The sequence below is a fragment of the Abramis brama genome, assembly GCF_963993115.1.
Source record: "Abramis brama genome assembly, chromosome: 8".
Taxonomy (NCBI): Eukaryota; Metazoa; Chordata; class Actinopteri; order Cypriniformes; family Leuciscidae; genus Abramis; species Abramis brama.
Window position 1 is genome coordinate 12,705,182 of NC_139970.1, and position 15,587 is coordinate 12,720,768.

At 37.5% G+C, this 15,587-nt stretch overlaps 1 protein-coding gene across 3 annotated transcripts in view; it reads right to left on the bottom strand.

The window, feature by feature from the left end:
* The window catches only part of kalrna (kalirin RhoGEF kinase a), a 246,202-nt gene that overhangs the window by 116,569 nt on the left and 114,046 nt on the right, over positions 1–15,587 (bottom strand). For all 3 annotated transcript variants that reach the window (XM_084123061.1, XM_084123060.1, XM_084123059.1), the window contains exons 11-15: positions 14,258–14,449; positions 4,793–4,962; positions 3,198–3,372; positions 2,779–2,974; positions 36–202 (exon numbers count right to left, since the gene is read on the bottom strand). In XM_084123061.1, the coding sequence (XP_083979187.1) occupies positions 36–202; positions 2,779–2,974; positions 3,198–3,372; positions 4,793–4,962; positions 14,258–14,449 (900 nt within the window). The remainder of the gene's footprint in view (positions 1–35; positions 203–2,778; positions 2,975–3,197; positions 3,373–4,792; positions 4,963–14,257; positions 14,450–15,587) is intronic.

Genomic DNA, 15,587 nt, shown 5'->3' on the forward strand with positions numbered 1-15,587 from the left:
AAACAGATAGAGTACATGCTTGGCGTGTGTTTTACCTGTTTAACCTCAGCCTGTAGGTGGCGTAGCTGCACAACCTGCTCCAGGTGTTTCTGTGTATGTTCAGCACTCAAGTCCAGCTCATGCTGTTTCTCATGAAGAAACTCCAACAACTCCTGAACTTGAGTGGCCAGATCCACCTCCTTCTCACCGGTCAACTCAATACCTGCATATTACACACAAATACACACTTCTGTTTATACTCCTGCTGAATCTACAGCATCTAGTCTGAGAGAACATGTTCACAGCTCAACACCACCAGGTGGCAGTATGACAGCTACAGATCGCTCTTATTTTCCGTAACCTGATTAGGCTAATCATAGATCTACATTCAAGGGCAGTTTAAGTAAAGGATAATTTACAGTCAGCAAAATAGAGCCCAACGTGTGTGAAGTGATGGGGAGTATAACCAGGAACAAATATCAATTAAACAATTTAGCATCATTATACAAAAAAAACAAAACAAAAAAAAAACAGTCAGAATCAAGTGTATCAGGGAATGAATTAAACATTATTAAATGAGTTAAATATGCATAACTGCCAAGAAAATGATGTAAAAAAAATCAACAAAAAATCTTCTCTTCTTTCTAAAATTTTATTTCCTTAGATTTTGTGGAGAAATATAACCCATAATAGGTTAATTAGTGTTTTTAGCTAGTTCACTGAAAGAATAATCCAAATAAATCAATTTGGTCAGTTACTTAACTACTAATTAGAGCTAAGATATAAAACTGGGAAGTTTATTTAACTAAACTAAAGTAATAACTAAATAAATAAAGCAGTGATATGTTTATAAATGTTTATAAACCATCAACTAAAGCTTAATTTAGTCATTTTCTATGTTGTCCCTGCAAAATCACACACACCCCTCCATCGGACACGCAGGCATGTGTGAGAGATGGTCACAGTAATGTCTGGAACAGACGGTGTCCAAACCTCGAACACAAGAGTGTCCTCAGCCAAGACCCATATGTGAGAGAGAGGGGGGGTGAGAGATGGGTCAGCAGTTTGAGGAGAGGAAGTCTGTTTCCAGTGTTAAAAATATCTGTGAGGAACAGAGCTGAACATTGGGACGATATGAAGATAAAAGCAGATTGGAAGAGTAATGTGTGTTGAAGACACAGACAGTTGAAGAGATGGCTGACATAAGAATTGAGTGTTTAGGCTTGATTGTTTTTACTCAGTTCTTTATATTGAAACGAAAGCTTTACTGAGCGTCATGTGACTGCGGACTGGAGATCACAGCACAGAGGAGTCTGAATCCCATTGGTCCATATTGCTGTGTCTCTGAAAACTGCCATGTATTATTGACACTCTGTCACCTGACACTTCTTCAGTGCTGCTCTCCTCTCTCTGTATCTCTGCATCTATTGCTCTATTAAATCCAACTAGATCTCATGAGAATTTATGAGTATTGAATGGGTATTGTGTGAGTTCGCATTCAAATGGATGATCTGACTTGGACAAAAGCGTACGATTTGTAGGTAAAACGTTATCAGGAAGATAAACTGATCACCAGCATGAGTAGAAACATACAAATTAGATTGTATGAATTGTACGAAATCATAATTTCGCAAACAATTTACAAAAAGCGTTTGCCAAATAATTGTCATGAGACCGTTGATGACTGATCAAGAGATCTCTCTTAGCCTCTCACAATGATAAATATCATTTAGATGTGTTCACTTTATAGTGCGCACACACAGATACAGGACACTTTGAGACAGTCTCTTTAAAAATAACTATGACGCATAAAAAAAAAAGTGATGCAGAGTTCTGAACTCCCGTCAAGCCAGTTGCAATGATAATAGTGTGCATGCTTATTATGATTATTATGGTAATCTGCAGGCAGCCCAGAAAGATGCCCATATGACGTGTTTTTTTTTATTGAGTTGATCATCGAGGACCGCCATAATAACAGATTTAACACAAGACTTTCATTTTCATTTTAAAATATTTGAGAATTGCCCCTATTATACTTTTTCGAATATTACTTTTCCTGCAGTGTGCAATATTGCTGTTTGTGAATGTAAAAGGTCTGAAAAGTTTTTAAGATCAAAGTGCAAGAACAAGTCATTGTCTCCTAAAAAAAGATTCGATTCTGAACTTCTGTAACGAGTCGTCAGCAATTCCAGTCTCACTTCCTGTTCCATACCTACAAAACAATGTAACAAATTTGCATAATGCCAGACTATGGTCTTCATTGGCTGCACGCCAACAGCATCTACTTTGACCCGTCCTCAAACACTGTCGTTGTAGCCAAGTCCTGGAAGAGTTTTGTTTGTGTTGTTGACATGTCGAGAAGCACGCCTGAGGAAGCCTCTGGAGCTGAAATTCAGATATTGTAACGGATGTTTGGTTTGCAACACGCGCTGTAAGCGGTCGACCAATCACAATAGACTGGGCCGTCTGACCAATCAGAGTAGAGTAGGCTCGCGGAAAAGCGGGTTTAGGAGAGACTGAATCTTCAAACTAACCGTTTTCAGACTATTCAGACAGAAAAATTTGCGTTTTTTGACTTTGGATGCATGTAAACCTATTGTAAGAGACAAAAATAGGAAGTTTAAAATAGCAGCCCCTGGTAATTTGTTGTGTGCAATATGCATCAGGTCGTCAGTGAACAGACTGTGGGCGAGAACCTGGAGGTACCAAGAGTACAACAACTTGTGAATCACCAGCGATTTAATCTCTGTCAGCGTGAAAACACCTGTACTCTTTTTCATCTTCCTCTCTCTCTCTCACCTGAGGCTTGGACCTCCATGATGTACTGATGCAGGTCTTGACCCTGCTGCATAACCTCATAGGTCATGTTGTTCATGGCCAGTTTTCTCTCTGCGTGCCGCTGGAGTCTCTGTTCGGCCAGACTGGGTTCTTCTGCGCTAAAGTCGTTTACCTGTCGAACCAGGTCCTCGTTCCACGCGTCTAACTCTGCTGTTACCTGCAGGACAGGACGGATAGTTCAACACCTCTGCACCTGGCCTGATGACATTCTCATAGCAATTATAAATCAATCACTTCAGTCATTTATGATGAACAATGAGATCATGAGGTTTTAAAATTCATCTCAGAGCCGGTTGTTTTGGTTCAAGGTCAAGAACTGTTTACTGACAAAATCTCTATTTTCTGAAACACTATCTAGCATGCAAACACACTGTCTTCACCTCAATGGTGTACTGCTCAAAGATGCGCAGTTGCAGGAAGATGTCAAGTTTGATCTTCCTCTCATGGAAAAGTTCCTCCATGTGGCCCTGGGCCTCCTCTAGCTGCTGTAGGACGCCCTCGATGTGAGCGATAGAGCTCGTGTGAGGCATCTTATTACTGCTCATCGCTGAGTCTCTGAGAAACACACAACTAATGTGAGTAAGGGTTAGTCTAGAACCAGTACAATTTGCTTGTATTAAAGGAATATTCTGGGTAAAGTTTATAAACAACATATCTGTGGCATTCTGTGAATTACAGACAATTATTTTAACTCCAGTTTGTAAAATAAACTTTTCACACACACACTTATTTTTTAAATCTCTGGAATTTTCTGTGGGCCTTAATACAACTTTACACAGATGGCTTTGGTAAGTAGTCACACCAGTATTAAGCCAACACATGTAATGTTTTAGTGTTATGGCTGCATATATTTTAAAACACTTATTCAGAGCTGCATACAATGTTCTGGTAATCTTTGTGCCAAGACATTATCCGTTAAGATCATGGACATTTCATTTAACCCTATAACAACACAATGCAATGCATAATTCAGAATAGGGGTAAAACACCATCATAATTCAGTGAAAATTCCATCATATTAAGATAGTTGTAATGTGTAGTCAGTACGCATGAAGAAGATACAAATAGACAGTCTTTATAAACGATGCAAAATACTCACATGAGCATGAGATCACATGAGAAATGTGAACTACATAAATCATAAACGAGACTGACAAGGGACTGAACATAACAGGGAGTACAAAATAAGGCGAACACGATGAAGACAGGTGCAAATTATAGGTAACTATAGAAACAAACGAGGACATAATCAATAACTTAGGAAACTGAAACTAAACAGAGCAGGGAAACAGGAACTAAAGGAAACAAAACAGAAATCAAAATAAGAGTCAATAACCGTGATAATAGTACATTGAGATCTGTTTTTACGGACTTTTCTTAAGACTGTGTCTGTTAGACTTCCATTATGTATATTTACTGTAAAAATACATTCCAGTTGTCAAGATTTGGCTGGTGAGCATGGTCCACTAAGCTGCTGCTGTAATATACCATTAAATTGCCAAAAAGTATTTGGTAACGCTGTTTTTTACAGTGTCCTTGTTACATGTGATGTTACTGTAGTAATAACTACAAATTATACATAATTACATGCAACTAACCAAACCCTAACCCTATAGTAAGTACATGTAGATAATTATTATTGTTCAGTACTTAAATGTATAATTACTGAAGCATGGACACCTTAAAATAAAGTGTAACCAATTATTTTTCTTGATGGCCATTCAAAAGCAGCTGTGTTTTCTGATGATGTAAAAAAAAAAATTGTAAGCAATAAACAAATCGCTAAGATTTCATCATTGTTTCACCAGTGTCTGGTTTTGGGAATGTTTGGAAGTTTAAATATCAAGGGTATGTAAACATTTGAACAGGATAATTTGTGTTAAATCAAGTGAATTCTGTCTGTGTAAAGTAAATACCTGTTATGCAGCATTTATGAGATTTTGAAAAGTATGTAAACTTGAGCACGTGTTGATACCTGAGCTGTTGCATAAGGTCTTCTCCCTCTTTAATGACGTTGAGTGTGGCCTCCAGTGTGGCCGTCTGCTGCTGCTGAAACTGTTTTATCAGCTCCTGAACCGAATCAACCGAGTCCGAGCAAACGTCCTCCAGCAGCTCCTTCTGCAGGTCCTCCATCCACGTCCACAACTGAAAAACACACACACAAACACTTTCAGTGATAGCTTCTGATGATGTTTCCTCACGATATTCCTACTTTACTGCACTTTCATATTTTACTAAGTAACGTAATAATCAACATTTATTCCTCACAGTGGAGCCAAAACCTGACCCATATACAAGCACAGTAACACACTTACTCCAGTAAAGACCTAAAAAAAGTTTCTAAAGTTTTCTACAGATGGAGTGACCTGTCTGCACAGATTATAACTCTCATCTAACAATAATCTGCCCTGAATCCAATATTAGAAAGCAGCCCGAAATGTGTGCTCTCGCTCTCATTTCTCATGCTGCTTCCATTTTTAACATTTCAGTGTAAAAGATTAAACAGTATAGAAATGATTCAGACGGTTCATTAAAACTTAGAAGTAAATGATCCCCCAAACACTGGAGTGCTGTGTGGTGTAGAGTTTAAAGGTCAGTGCCGGTTTGGACACCAAAAGGACATTTAACATCAGGTTTCTCAAGAGGGACTGCATCTTATGTTTATAATCATATTACATAAAATACACAGAAACAATTACATTACATTACAAGTTTTTTTATGTTTTTGAAAGAAGTCTCTTATGCTCACCAAGGTTGCATTTATTTGATTAAAACAGTAGTAAAAATAGTAATATTGTGAAATATTATTACAATCTAAAATAAAATGTTTTCTGTTTTAATAGTTTTTCAAAATGTAATTTGCATTTTCTTTCATGGCTCTTTGATTAATACAAGTTGAAAAGAACAGTATTCATTTGAAATTGAATTCTTTTGTAACATAAATTTGATCAATTTAATGCATCCTTGCAGAGTAAAAGTAATATAATTATATTCATATTTCACAATATTGCTGTTTTTATCGTATTTTAATCAAATAAATGCAGCCTTGGTGAGAATAGGAGACTTTTGACAGGTAGAGAATTGTAACGTTTTGTATTTGTTTCCATGTCTCTTATTATGTCATGCATTCACAAATTCTTATCCTGCGTCCCAATGTCCATACTATCCATCCTAAATAGTAGCTGAGATTACAGTAAGTGTGTCACAAAGCATAGTATTTTGAAAAGAGTTCCCCAGATGGTCTACTATTTTCTGTATTTTTTTTTTTTGACGGCTGCATCCGAAATCACATACTTCCCTACTACTGTATATAGTAATAAAAAACAGTATGTAACAAAAGAAGAAAGTCTAAATTCACAGAATTCACTTCCGGCGAGATTCTGAAGTGTGCATACAATGGACACTTTACTATCCCATGAGGCGGCGGGAAAGGATTTATGAATGGAGGTGAACCGACGCAATTGACACTGGTAGGTCACATGATAATGACAACATGGCAAATGTAGTATGTCCAGATTACATTTATACTACATACTCATATACAACATACTTTTTTAGTGGTCGTGAAGTAATTATTAAGAATTGCAATGAAATGACATAAACAAGGGAATTTATTTCCTGCATTTCAGGAATATTGTAAATTATCAAGTTTACAACCACAATGCAATAATAAAAGACAAAAAAATCTAAAATAGTCAAAATAGTGTCTCCAAGACTACTATTTTTTTCCCTGTATAGAATTGCAATAAATACATACATTAATAAACAGACATTTCCAGAAAATCATAAAACACATACAGCATTAGATATGAGCAGAACAGAGTTATTTTGTATAAATTAAATGAAAGAACTGTTAAAATGTTGTTAGCTGTTGTCATGGCGATTTGTGTGTGTCTTGTTTACAACCAGACACCGCATAAAGTTACTATGTCTGATTTTGAAGAAATTAGTGGTAACATTTTGGAAGAAACAGTACAGCACCTTAAAACTTCAACCAGCACCCTTGACACAAGGTGTGTTAAACTGTTTAGAAGCAGATCTCCTAGAAGTGGTAAATTCCTCACTTCTCTATGGGACTTTTCCAAAGTCCCTTAAAACTGCAGTTATCAAGCCCCTCCTGAAAAAGAGCAATCTGGATAGTAACATATTGAGCAATTACAGACCAATCTCAAATCTTCCTTTCATAGGCAAGATCATTGAAAAAGTTGTCTTCAATCAGCTGAACAAATTCTTAATCTCAAATGGATATTTTGACAAATTTCAATCTGGTTTCCGACCGCACCACAGCACAGAGACAGCGCTCATAAAGATAATAAACGATATTCGCTTAAATACTGATACAGGCAAATTATCAGTGCTGGTACTACTCGACCTCAGTGCTGCATTTGACACTGTCGATCACAACATACTTCTTGACAGGCTGGAAAACTGGGTGGGGTTTTCTGGGATAGTCCTAAAATGGTTCAGGTCATACTTAGGAGGGAGATTATGTGAGTATAGGAGACCATAAGTCTGAGTGGACATCCATGACATGCGGAGTCCCTCAAGGCTCAATTCTTGCGCCACTCCTGTTCAACCTGTATATGCTCCCAATGAGACAAATAATGAGAAAGAACCAAATTGCTTACCACAGCTATGCAGACGACACACAGCTCTACTTAGCCCTATCGCCTAACGATTACAGCCCCATTGACTCCCTCTGCCAATGCATTGATGAAGTCAACAGTTGGATGTGCCATAACTTTCTTCAGTTAAACAAAGACAAAACTGAAGTCATTGCGTTTGGAAACAAAGATGAAGTTCTCAAGGTGAACGCATACCTTCACTCTAGGGGTCAAACAACTAAAAATCAAGTCAGGAATCTTGGTGTGACACTAGAGTCAGACCTTAGTTTCAGTAGTCATGTCAAAGCAATAACTGAATCAGCATACTATCATCTGAAAAATACTGCAATAATTAGATGCTTTGTTTCCAGACAAGACTTAGAGAAGCTTGTGCATGCTTTCATCACCAGCAGGGTGGATTATTGTAATGGACTCCTCACTGGCCTTCCCAAAAAAGACCATAAGACAGTTGCAGCTCATACAGAACGCTGCCGCCAGAAAATATGAACACATCACACCAGTCCTCAGGTCTTTACACTGGCTCCCAGTTACATTTAGGATTGATTTTAAAGTATTATTACTGGTATATAAATCATTCAGTGGCCTAGGACCTCAATACATTGCAGATTTGCTCACTGAATATAAACCCAACAGATCACTCAGATCATTAGGATCACATCATCTAGAAATACCAAGGGTTCACTCTAAGCACGGCGAGTCCGCTTTTAGCTATTATGCTGGAACCAGCTTCCAGAAGAGATCAGATGTGCTCCTACAGTAGTCACATTCAAATCCAGACTCAAAACACTTCTGTTTAGCTGTGCATTTACTGAATGAGCACTGTGCCACTGTTCGCCGACTGATTACACTGTATTTTATCTCTGTCCTTTTGATTCTAAACTCAAATGTCACTGAAAATTGGATAAGAAACAAACATAAATTACTTAATTGGAGAAATTGAGAGATGAAACCAAGCTGATGACCTGGGTCCGTGCTGGAGTAGTGAGTTTGATGTGTCAATTAAACTCGAGGTTCTGTGTGGTGCGGATTGGATCGACTCCATTCCTAGAGTTTCCGAACAAATGGTTTTTTTGGGGTGCGGACTGATGGGGCAGTGAACCCGAGGCAGTGCAAAGACCTCCTCAGGGGCAGGGGCGGAAGGACCAAAAAGGACAAAAAAAAAAAAAAAAAAAAAGAAGAATTCCTTGTTTTTTTTTCTTTTTTCTTTTTATCCTTTATTTCCTTGGCATTCTATGAAAAGACGTTGATACAGTTAGAATGCATAACACATCAAACGAAAATAGAGAAATTATGATAATATTAATATTAAATATTATTTACTTTACCAAATAAAACAGTGAGAATCAAGAGGGTAATTATGAGGAATTCATGTTTAGTTTTGTTGATACATTTTATGTATATGCATTAAAGTGTTAGCTATTATGAAATCAGTAACACTTTCCAATAAGGTTTACATCTTAACATGATCTATTAATGACCTGCACTTCTACAGCATTTATTAATCTGAGTTAATATTAATTTCAGCATTTACTAAAACATTATTAAAATCAAAAGTTGTATTTGTTAACATTAGTTAAAGGATTAGTTCACTTTTAAAAAAAAAACTTTTTCTGATAATTTACTCACCCCCATGTCATCCAAGATGTCCATGTCTTTCTTTCTTCAGTCGAAAAGAAATTAAGGTTTTTGATGAAAACATTCCAGGATTTTTCTCCATATAATGGACTTCAATGGGCCCCAAACGGTTCAAGGTCCAAATGACAGTTTCAGTGCAGCTTCAAAGGGCTTTAAACGATACCAGACGATGAATAAGGGTCTTATCTAGCGAAACGATCGGTCATTTAAAAAATAAAAAAAAAAGTTAAAGTTTTATAAGCACAAATGCTCGCCTTGCTCTGTTCTGTGATGCGCGTTCGTGACGTCACGTAATACGCAATTACGTTGAAAAGGTCACGCTTGACGTAGGCAGAAGTACCGAGTCAGTGTTTACAAATGTGCGGAAGGAGGACCATATACACATATTCAAATGTCTTTGTGTCAGTTTATCGTTTAAAATGCCCATTTCGTGTGCGTATCCTGGGTGTTTTAATATTAAAAAGCCTAAAAGAAAATTTCCGTCAGGACAGAAAAGCGTGACCTTTTCAACGTAATTGCGTATTACATGACGTCACGAACGCGCATCACAGAACAGAGCAAGGCGAGCATTTGTGCTTATAAAACTTAAACTTTTTTATTTATTTTTTAAATGACCGATCGTTTCGCTAGATAAGACCCTTATTCATCGTCTGGTATCGTTTAAAGCCCTTTGAAGCTGCACTGAAACTGTCATTTGGACCTTGAACCGTTTGGGGCCCATTGAAGTCCATTATATGGAGGAATGTTTTCATCAAAAACCAAAATTTCTTTTCGACTGAAGAAAGAAAGACATGGACATCTTGGATGACATGGGGGTGAGTAAATTATCAGCAAAAGTTGTTTTTAAAAGTGAACTAATCCTTTAATGCACTGCCTGTGATATATGATAAATAATAATTATTATTTACAATTATCAGAGAGGGGCACAATACATTTTGAGACAAAAGGGGCAAGGGCTTGAATTGCCATAGTGTGATATTGTAATTCATTTCTATGTAAAGCATTTTGAATAACTGTTTTAATTTTCCTTGCTTTTATTTTGTGATTATTTTTATTCCTTCATATGTAAAGCACTTTGAATTGCCATAGTGTATGAAATGTGCTATAAATAAACTTGCCTTGCCTTGCCTTGCCTTACCATCTGTGCAAGAAAATGAAAAACAACTGATTCGGTATGTCCTACATTTACTGTTCCTCCGCAAATAAACTTATGTCATATTTGTACAGCATTAACACATCTCATTTTCTGTGAGAAGGACAATAATTAATTCTGTTCATAACTAATTCACTTGTGAGAAACAATTCAAGGAGCCAATCTTGCTGATGGATTAACAAGATCAGAGAATATCAGTCACACAGGCATGTTTGATAAACATAAATCCCTCTTTGTAAGACCTTGAAGTGTTTCCACCTTTTGAACGATGATTTGCTATGACCTTTGTGATTATTTGTTAAGGGTTTCGAGAAAAAACTAAAACAATCACAGAGCAATTTGATGATCATAACTGATCAAGACCAGAAACAAAAAAAATGCTATAGGAATTCCCATGACTTTTTAAGAATTTATAATGAATCCCTGACATTTCCAGGTTTTCCATGACCGTGGGAACCCTAACTCTACCAGATGCAAGTGAGAGACATAAATAAGGCGTTTCCCAATCTACAGTGAGGAGGCTGGTGTGGTTTAACTCGAACATGTTGCAGGCGTAGAGGAGCTCTACAGGAGGATGTGATATTCAAGATAGATGATTCCCTCAGCAGGGGTTTGAAACACACTCAGGAATATTACTCATATTAATCACACACAAGAGCTCTGAACAGCAACACATATGACAAGTTTTACAATACAGGAAATCACCCACATTAGGGAAAAGCTAAACAGAATGGATGCATTAACCCAAACCACACCGCAAAGACATACAGATATTCCTTACGGAAACAAACGCGGCCTACGTGCCTCTTCAAGAGTGCATTTATTTCTTTACATTTACTTCAGACATAGTCAACATGACATGACTCTCTTAGGGTGTGTTCACACTTGTAGTTCAGTTCACTTGGTTTGTTTCGTCCAGACCAAAAAAAACAACAACATTTAGTCCTGGTCCGCTTAGCGTTCACATATATTATAAAACCTGAATTGTTGGCTTTTATTATGTATATTTTGCGACGGAACATACCGAACATCCAAAACAACGCTGTGTTCTGGGCTAAATTAGCTTTTTGTATGTGCGTAGCTATGATGCTATTTTGACCAGCTGAGAACTTGTGAAGAGCTTATAATATGTGAAAGAGTCAAAACACTGGCAGGAATCCCTCCGTCACACACACAACTGAAGATCTGCTGTGAGGAGACACGGTTCTGATGCCTGTACTGAACTGTGATGGGCAACATCACAACTATGACGAGAAGGACATCTGTCCTTTTTAGGGTCGCATCTTGTGACATAATGTCCTGTTTTTGGTTTGTTTACATGTCTTTGATCGGTGTTGGTTCATTTTTCAGTCGAGCTGCACTAGAGTTAGTTTGGAACCAATCTATTTATCGTCTAGGTCCGCTTGTTTGGTGCACACCAGGGTTCAGATGGCAGTGTTCACACTTATTCAAATGAAGCGCACTAACAGAACAATCGCACCAGGGTTCGTTTTAAACATGCCAAGTGTGAACATTCCCTGAAACGAAAAAAAACCCCAGAATGATAAACCTGACAATTATAGACAAATATTATGACAGTGATATTTAACCCGTCCGTAATATATTGCCGCGGAAAGAATCAATGTTTTGAGGTTATTCATGGTCTGTTGTAATAATTTGTTTGCAGATTGCAGATGAGCAAACAATTTTAAGTATTCCAGATTCGCATGTGTGCTATCAAGGTAAATTATACAACTGTTGAAGTATGAGTGAGTGTTTGAACTGTAGAATTGAGAATATTTTTCCTGTTGAGTTTGTTCTCTGTCGAAACCATTTACAGTGGCTAGATTCTCCTCATTCTTAAGTATGTGTGTGTGTGTGTTCAGCCTGAAATGAAGTGTTTCTGGAGTGCTGCTAAACCTGAGCTCATTCAAGGGCTTGTGTGGTGACCTCTGGATGCAGGAGCCTCTTTCAGTAGGACGCTCCAGAAACCTTCCAGGCCATTGTGAAACATTGTAAAACTTTGGCCTGCAGGAAAACCTCCTTTTGCCAAGAACCGCTGATGTTAGTCTCAGCTCACATAATGTAGCTCTTTTCAGCCTCAACACACACACACACACACACACACACACACGTGAAATTGAATGTGCTGTACTGTAACACATTCAACCAAACAAAACATCCACACAGTTAAGAGTCTTACATATGTATCACTTACCAGAACCACAGCTATTTGTTGTATTACATGTTAATAACACATTCTTGAAAATGCAAGTACTACCAAATACTTTATTTATTTCTATTGACATGCTACTCCATTTGAAATACAAATCAAAAAATGAGATGTCCTAAAGAGGCCATATTATGCCCTTTTACAAAATCTTTGTTTTGGCTACTAGAATAGATTTTCATGCCTGAATGTTAAAAAAACCCTGTATTTTCCCCATATTCTCCATTGTTGCAGCTCCTCTTTTCCCAGTCTGTCAGTAATGCTCTTACTGATATAGAGTATAACTCACTTTGGAGTAACTTTCTACTTTGTAACTTTGCAGACCTTTTTCTTGCTCAAACATCTACATTACACACTAATGAAAGTAAAAAATAAAATAAAATAGCAAAACATAATAAGCATAATATATCTGCTGTATGTCAATAATACTCATTTTGGTCTTTTCTTAGGAATTTGAAGAGGGACATCTGATACAAAGTCAATACTTAAATTAAACACAAAATAGAACTCCATTAAATCTATGATAAAATTATCAAAAAGCAAGCATACAAAATATTTATTGAACACCAAATCAGCGTGCTAGAATGCTGATTCGAATTTCTGATATCAATTAACACTTGTATGCATTAAATCAAAGGTAACAGGAAAGATATTTCCATTGTTACAAAAACTGTTGCTGTTCAGGAATGTTTCTATTCACAAAAGAATCCTAAAAAAGAAAAACTGTGTCATGGTTTCCACAAAAATATTAAGCAGCATGACTGATAATAATAATGTTTCTTTAGCACCAAATTAGCATATTAGAATGATTTATGAAGGACTGCTGAAGATAACTTTGCTATCACAGGAAAAAATATATTAAAATTAGGGCTTTGCAATGGCTTTGTTTATTCCTGGATTAAAGTCTTCCTTAGTATCCCAGTTGTTGTGCGCTTGATTACAGCCACTCCACCCGACAAATATATGTGTGTGTACTGTGTATAATTATTTTGTATATATAAATACACACACATACATGTATATATTTAAGAAATATTTGCCTGTATATTATATTATATTATATTATATTATATTATATTATATTATATTATATTATATTATATTATATTATATTATATTATATTATATTTTGGATGTGATTAATTACGATTAATCATTGAAAAGTCCTAATGAAAATAGAAAACAGTTATTTGAAATTGTAATAATGTTTACCCAGTATTACTAATGATATTTTTTCATGTACTTTTTATCGAATAATGGTAAATAGCCTTGGTGAGCATTTCAACAAAACTAACATTAAGCATGTCGTTTTCCATCTTGAAATAAATGTGTGTTTATCTTAGAAAGAGAGAGAGAGAGAGAGAGAGAGAGATGATCAGAACATCAGAGGCAATCGTGAGAAAACCACATTCCTACAATCCCCATACATCAACAAAACTATAGCTCATGGTAAAGCTCCATGAGACAAGCACAGCACTGAACAGCCCCAGAAAGATGAATTGTGCCACTTAACCCTCCAACATATTTACTCTCTCTGTCCTTCTCAAACGCAGGGTGCATGAGGTGATGGATGTAGCGTTATGTCACATTACTGCGTAATAAATCACTAATAATCACTGCTATTGACTGCAGCAGCAATGGGCCTTAAACATGTAATGAGTTACGTAATGGCAAAAGGATTTAGCTTTCACACAAGTGTCTGATTGGCAGCTGGAGAGGTAAACAGCATGTTCTTCGAGCACATCTGGCACTGCTCAGCAAAACCTCGCAGCATTCCTCGGCAGTCCACCTGGTATGTGTGTGAGTGAGCAGTCTTACCTCTTTAGTGTGTGTGTGGAAGGAGACGGACATGTCCAGCAGTAGTTTTCTCTGCTCCACTCTCCTCACGAAGTCCTGGATCCTGACCTCCAGGTGTCGCGCTGCCTTATAGATCTCCTCAGGGTCACACTCGCCCGTCTGGGCCAACTGCTCAGCTGCTTCCAGGAGTTTATCCGCATTAGTGTAAGTGTTCTGATCCGGGGCAGAGAAAACAAGAAAACATGGCAAAGCTCAATCAATGTGCATTTCAAATGAAGGTTGAGATCTGGATATTGACAAATGTATTTATTTATATCGCACTGTGTATAATATAAATTGTTTCAAAGCAGCTTTGCGGTAAAAAACAAGAAAATATTACTGTTGTAAAATAAATCAATTATGAAACCAATTTGGTTTCATCTGTAAAGCAGCTCTACAGAAGACAATAGCATCATTATTCTGCTCAAGTCAGTTCATTGTTGACTGTTCAATTCATTGTAAATGTTGCAAAGTTAGGGTCATCATCCTGGGGTGTGTTTCCCGAAAGCATCATTAGCCAACTACGGTCGCAAGTTCCATCATTATCAGCATCGTTCAAGACAAACGCAAACAGTTGTGTGGTTGGAACGACGGCTCTGGACCTGTGGTTAGAAGTACAGTTTCTTGTTTGCATAATTTTATGAACTTCCGGCCAAAGCCCACTTCCGGTTTTATCCGAATACAGATAATTTTGGGATTGTAAAAGGTCCGACCAACTAATTCACACACATATACACTTTATTGCCGAAAGTTTTGGGACGTCTGCCTTACATGCACATGAACTTTAATGACATCCCATTCTTAATCCGTAGGGTTTAATACGGAGTTGGCCCACCCTTTGCAGCTATAAACCCTCTTCTGGGACAACTTTCCACAAGGTTTAGGTGTTTATGGGAATTTTGGACCATTCTTCTAGAAGCACATTTGTGAGGTCAGGCACTGATGTTGGACGAGAAGGCCTGGCTCGCAGTCTCCGCTCTAATTCATCGGGTTGAGGTCAGGACTCTGTGCAGGCCAGTCAAGTTCCTCCACACCAAACTCACTCAATCCATGTCTTTATGGCCATCCTCAAACTGTTCCCACAAAGTTGGGAGCATGAAATTGTCCAAAATGTCTTGGTATGCTGAAGCATTAGGAGTTCCTTTCACTGGAACTAAGGGGCCAAGACAAACCCCTGAAAAACAGCCCCACACAATAATTCTCCCTCCACCAAACTTTACACTTGGCACAATGCAGTCAGGCAAGTACCGTTCTCCTGGCAACCACCAAACCCAGACTCGTCCATCAGGTTGCCAGACAGAGAAGCGTGATT